The sequence below is a fragment of the Trypanosoma cruzi genome, assembly GCF_000209065.1.
Source record: "Trypanosoma cruzi strain CL Brener chromosome Unknown tcruzi_1047053505097, whole genome shotgun sequence".
NCBI classification, from domain to species: Eukaryota; Euglenozoa; class Kinetoplastea; order Trypanosomatida; family Trypanosomatidae; genus Trypanosoma; species Trypanosoma cruzi.
Genome location: NW_918844.1, coordinates 1 through 5,998, shown reverse-complemented (window position 1 = coordinate 5,998; position 5,998 = coordinate 1). Strand labels below are relative to the sequence as shown.

At 49.9% G+C, this 5,998-nt stretch overlaps 1 protein-coding gene and 2 pseudogenes across 1 annotated transcript, besides 3 other annotated features; all 3 read left to right on the top strand.

Moving 5' to 3' along the window:
• On the top strand, positions 1–1,082 carry Tc00.1047053505097.49 (expression site-associated protein; the record flags this gene model as incomplete). Its single annotated transcript, XM_799368.1, has 1 exon — positions 1–1,082. A coding segment is annotated over one exon (1,082 nt), but the record flags the coding sequence as incomplete, so codon positions are not given.
• Positions 1–5,998: a sequence feature (areas not merged during assembly with more than two copies in the genome that could not be assigned to a particular haplotype).
• Tc00.1047053505097.35 lies at positions 1,435–3,189 on the top strand (annotated as a pseudogene).
• Positions 3,349–3,370: a sequence feature (AT_rich).
• Positions 3,442–3,881: a mobile genetic element.
• On the top strand, positions 3,999–5,998 carry Tc00.1047053505097.20 (annotated as a pseudogene; the record flags this gene model as incomplete).

Below are 5,998 nucleotides of genomic sequence, written 5' to 3'. Positions count from 1 at the left end.
AACGATTCTTCTCTCTCCTTTCGGAAACGTTGGTAAAAGATGATGTGCAGTTTGTTAAGGCCGAATCTGAGTCAGAAAGACCACGGGTTGTCTTCCTTGTTATTCAGACACGAAAATCTCCCGGCTGGTGTCGGATGCTGTTGAGTTCGCTTCTGTCGGAAGTGTCTGTGGTATCGATAGGGTTTGGAAAACGATACAATCACGCGAAGAGACCATTGTGGATTCTCGACTACATTGATAATGAGGGTCTGCGCGATGAAGACGTGGTGGTGGCGTTTGATGGTGGTGACGCTTTTATTACTGGATCTTTCCAAGTAAAACAAGCTGTGGATCGTTTCTTGGAAGCAACAGCGCCTACCGCAGCCGTCTTCAACGTCACGGCGGTGCATCGGGGGGAGGCGACAGCCCCCTTGTTGTTTTCTTCTGAAAGACTATGTTTTGCGCCGCTGATGAAAATTTTGATCTCTTCCGGACCACAAAAGCGTGCTAGAAAGTGTGTTTGGTACTACAGTAAAGTTTGGGAAGCTATGAATGCCTCTGCAGATCAGGGCATGGTGCCTTTCACATCAGCGAAAGGCCTCTTCCTTAATGCCGGAGGAATGGTAGGGCGGGTGTGGGCCATTCGAGAGGCACTGAAGGCATATAAGAAGGTGTTGGGATTAACCGACCAGTGGTGGTGTGACCAGAGCATCTGGGCGCTGTTGTATGTGTGGAGCCTAACACGAACCACTAATGTGTCTCCTGATTTTCGCATCCCGTACGGTATTCTGAACCTTGATTACCATCACAATTTTTTTCAATGTCCTTACGGCGAGGTCGTGGCCCACCCTGCAATTATTCATCTTTCTGGCGCTCAAAGGAATTGGGCTGCTCTAATGCCAGAATTGATGAATCACGCAACATGGTTTTCTAATTTGAAATCTTCCCTCCAAATGACGAGGGACGGCTTGACGCAATTGAGTAATTTGTTTGTTAAAATAGTTACTTGCGATGGAGAAACTCGTTTTCGACGGTTTGGAGCCCTTTGCTCACCCCGAAAAGTAATTGATCCAGATTGGCTTTTAAGTCCTTTGAGAAAATAGTAGTATATCAAAGGGAAAATAAAAAAAAAAAAGGTTTTGCGTGGGGAAAACAAAAAAAAACTTATATCTTTTTGGGCATGCGGAAATATACTTTGGGTGGAGCTGCACTTGGTCCAGCAATACTGCAGCGGGAAAATAAGCAATTTGTTTACTTTAAACAAGGCATATATGTATCATTTTTCCATCTCTTTTTAATTAAATGCGGCTTTTATTTTACCACCATTTTATTCACGAAGCCGCAAAAGCTTTGGCAACACCTTTTTTTTTACTTTTACGATAATCATTTTTGGTTGAGTTTTTATTTTGAAAGAGGCACATTTTTTTCTTTTTTCTTTTGGCGATTCTGTGTATAATGTGAGGTGGCATCATGTCGTGGAAGTCCGTGGCGGCGAGGGGACGGTAATTGATGTGCGGGAGGGGAAACCACCGCAGTCGTGGACGTACAAGAAAGTTGGCAAAACTTTCGAAAAGAATGACGCTGTGCAGTAATCCGGTGAAGCACCTCCCGTGTTGATGGTGCTTGCCTCGGAGAAGGGATGGCCGTACTCGTGGCATACGATACAGGATCTTCCTAAGGACGTTTTTGTGAACTGTGAGGTGGAGCGAGCGTGGCAGATCGTCGAGGGCGATCTAACCGCGTGGTTCAGCCCTCACGGTGGGACCGACTTTAAGCCCGAGCAACGTGCGTTGATTGGGACGCCCGGGATGGGGAAATCGGTGGCTGCCGGCTCGTACCTCCTCTACCAGCCGCTGCACTGCGACGTGAAGAAACTCCAAATGGTTGTTTATTTTATTGCGGATCGAACATTCCTGTTTGACAAGACCAGCAGAGCGGTGACAAGATACAGCGATGAGGACATGTGCGTCTCGGAGTTGAGAAGTTTGAGGGGGCATGGGAGGAATGTGTATATTATCTACGATGTGGCAAAGGAGGGAACGCCGCCACCGAGACATTTTGCGCCCTCTACCGGATGGGGCATGATTGCGGTGTCATCGCCAAACGTGGGCAACTATGGTGAGTGGGCGAAGCAGCTAAAAGCCGCGCGAATCATCGTGAATTGCCCCGACGAGATGGATGTGAGGGCGATGTGCGCCTGGATAACGCGTGATGGGACTGCAGAGAAAAAAGCGGAATACTGGAGGATGGTCAAAGAACGCATGGATAATGTGGGGCCGATTCCACGCCACATCTTTGATGCGAATGAGTTCATTGCACACTCTGCTGCCATTGAGGATGCCTTGGATGGGATCAAGTCCCGGGACGGTGAAAGGCACTTTACACATGGAGGAGTGAGACTTTGGGACACTGAGAATCCGCCTCAAAGGGTTGTGAGGGTTGTCCGAGGAAGAGGAGAAGTCGGTGCTGAGGGATTTCTTAACGCACCGATATCTGTTTGCCTCGGGCGTCGAATACCGCAATATTTAGGGAAACGTGATGAGTGTGAGGGATATTTTTTTTCTCTTGCTATTGCTGGGGAAGAGGAATACTCTTTTGTCTGAATGTGTGGAAGGTTTGGCTTGCGCGTGTTTATGTTTGGGTGGAGTTTGTCGGTGCATTATTAGAGGAACTCAAGGAGCTGAGGACACTAGCACGCCGTGGAGGACAGCACTCGGTGTTGAAGGCAAACCCTGAAGGGCACCGCGCCGAGTTATATGTGGATTGGTTGCAATGGAGTACTGTACAAATAATAATATAAAGCATCGGCTGAAAACTTTCTGCTGGTGGACCTCTTTTTCTTTTTGGACTCAAATCCGAAGACGCTGGTTGGGCTGCAGATGACTACGGCGGGCGAGCACCACACGAAAACCAGCACTGTGAATCAGTTCAATGAGTACCTGGCGAAATATTTTGATGGTTGGGAGGAATTTGCTCAAGGTTTGTCGTGGGATATTATTTATATACAACACGCAGACAGCACGCCGATGGAAAAATGGCAGAGATGTGATTGCGTCAATCCCAATAATAAAACCGACGCTGAAAAAGAAATTGTGGCGTTCTGGGACGGAAAGGTACACCAATACCAGTTTATTTTAAAAGGTAAATTTCCTGAGGCAATCGAATTTTCTCATGATGGTCTACCTAAGGGGGATAAAAAGGGGAAATAATTGGTACTATTTATTCTTTGTAAAGTGCATTTTGCTTATAGTGAAATATATTGGGAGTATTTTAACGATTTTTATATGTGTGTGCCTACGGGGTCTAGACAGTGAATGCCTTTCTTTTCAGAGAACCGTTGTGATCGGCAGTGCCACACTCACCACACCCTTTTTATTTTATTTTATTTTTTCCACCAGAGGCGCATCGTCACTGGAGGCCGTTGCGCACTACAGGGGCCGCATAATTTTTTTTATTTTTATGGGATTTTGTGAAACGAATGCTTGAGCGGCTAGCTGCCCAAATAAATTCATATCTCGCGCAAACGAAGATATCTCTTCATAACTTTTTCCTCTTCTATCGCACTGTCTTTTGGGAGACCGCGATTGAGGGAGTCAGGGAGCCGACAGCTGCCAGACGAAATTGTTTTTTTTATTTTTATTTTGCCTTCCCACCCATCCACTTTGTGATCCTATCTTGCGGCGTTTTTTTGTGGCTGGTGGAGCCCCAAAGACCTGCCGCTTCGCAGGGGATAAGTGTTTCTAATTCTAACTGTGCGCAGCAGTCCGCGGCAGTGATTGACGGAATGTGCATATATTTTGGGGGAAACATTACGGCGAACTCATTGCCTCTCCATTTACCGCCTTTTTCTCCTGTCCTTTTTGGATAATTTCAGAGTCCGGCCAGCGGCCCAGAAGATTATTCAGTGTTGTTTCCCTCTCTCTCGGTCTCACTCTTCTTTTCTTTCTGCCTGTCTTTGACCCCTTTTTTCTGTGAATGCAACAAACACACAGCGCAGCATTCAATGTGATATTCTTCCAATGGAGGCGAAAGCCGTTTCTGTTCCCACCAAACCACGACGCCGTCCTCGCAGCTCCCCGCGACAATGCGGGTAGACGGCAACACGGCGCAGTTCAATTGCCCCCAGCCCCTGAGGGATGCCGGATTTCCGGTTGCTGAGGCCTTGTTTGACGTCGATGTGGCGTTGGACGGGCCGGACGCAAGTGCACTCTTCCGAAAATTGTGTGCCACTGCCGCCCCCAACTTTACTCAGGACCGCAATAACATGGTGGCCTTCAGCTACGGCGTGCGTTCTTCACCAAGGCGACAACTTATGTACGGCTCTGCAGCTGGAGAAGGATATGCTGCTTGAGTCATCACTGAAGTTATTCGGCTGGGTGCCAAAAAGGGCATTTTTGTCCTCTCATGCCACGTCATTGGGTCAACAGAGCACCGCGCAGACCTTCTTGACGCCGACAACGAGCTCGGCGCTATTTTCGGCTCCGTGAAGGAGGGACCTCGTGTGCGAATGGCGGCACGAATTTGTGTCTTATTGGCCGGCGACGTTCGAGCGGCGATGGACACTATCGTCAAAAACTATGAGAAATGCTTTTTCCCCGTGCTGTGTGAAAAGCAGCCAACGCCTGAGCTGGAGGCAATGCCTTCGTATTTGCCCGACACCGTCGTTCTTCAGCTTTACCGCGATGTTGGTGAGGCGGAGTTTGCAGATTACATGGATGCAAACTCCCTGGCATTTGTCGCCTTGGGAGATGCCGAACGGCCCGCTTTGTGTGGCATTGATGCCGCTGCGCAGCTACACTACGAAGGGGCCCAACGAGCACTGGTGTCGGCAGCAGGAATTGTCTCCAGCATTCGCCGCCGTCTTCTGCGTGTTCCCTTCGGCATGTCAGAACTCAGTCAGTTGTTGCGCCGAGCGTACAACACGGAAAAAGACAACCGCAACAATAGCCTCACTGGTTCTACCGAGACGGTTTTATTGGCTCACGCCTTTTCGGATGCCGTGTGGGCGGAGGAATCGTTCCATTGTTTCTCCATGACTCGTCGTGTGGGCAATATTCTTGTCTCGACCGGAATTGGATCCACCACAGGGGATCTTGCCGTTTACAAGTGGCGTCTTGATCAGGACATCATGGAGTTGCGGGATGAACTCATGATTGCCCGGACCGTGTACGACCACAGGCATTGTGGCTATGAATCCAACAAGCCATTTCAGACATGGAGGAGGAAGGGATGAAGCGCATCAACGCCATTGAGAGCAACCGTGAGGAGGCGCGGGAACGGCAGCTGAGTGTGTTTTGCGAGCGCCCCAAGCATGAGGCGGAGAAGATGGCCAAAGAGCTTGAGCGGAGAGGTGGGACCACGTTGGACGAACTTGAGAGGACTCTGGAGGCGAAAAAGCGGGAGAGCATTGCTCTGCAGGCCGACCGCGAAAGCCGCATTTGGGAGTGCGAGCATACGCTGGAGAAGATCCGAACGAGGAAAGAGGACGGGGAGAGTGCCTCGGAGAGGTTGCGGCAGGCGATGCAGCAGCTGGAGCAAGGACTCAGCCTACGGCAGAGCGCCATTGAGACGCGGGAGCAGCAGCTCAAGATGGTTCAACTTGACAGGGCGAGGGGGCGAGAGGCCGTCATGCGGGAGCGGCATTCTATTGAGGCGGTGCGAAGGACCGTCCGGGAGGAGCGGCGTCGCCAGCGGAGGCAGTGGATCCATCAGATTAAGGAAATGAATAAAAAAGTCCCGGAACAGGTGCGTCCCTTGGCCGAGGAGCGAAAGAAGAAGTACGAGCAGGCGACAGCCAATGAGGACGCCGCCGAGAGGGCTCTTGTTGCTGACATCAAAACGATCGAGGAGTATTTGCCGAAGCTCATTTCCCTTGAGGACATTCCTGTGAATCCGGAGGAGATGGACATCATTCGACGCCAGTTTGACGAGGTCTTCGCGCAAGAAAAACAGACATATTTGGCCAGGCTTGAAGAGGAAAAGTCCCGCAAGGAGAGGCTGGGACGAGGACTCGAGGTGT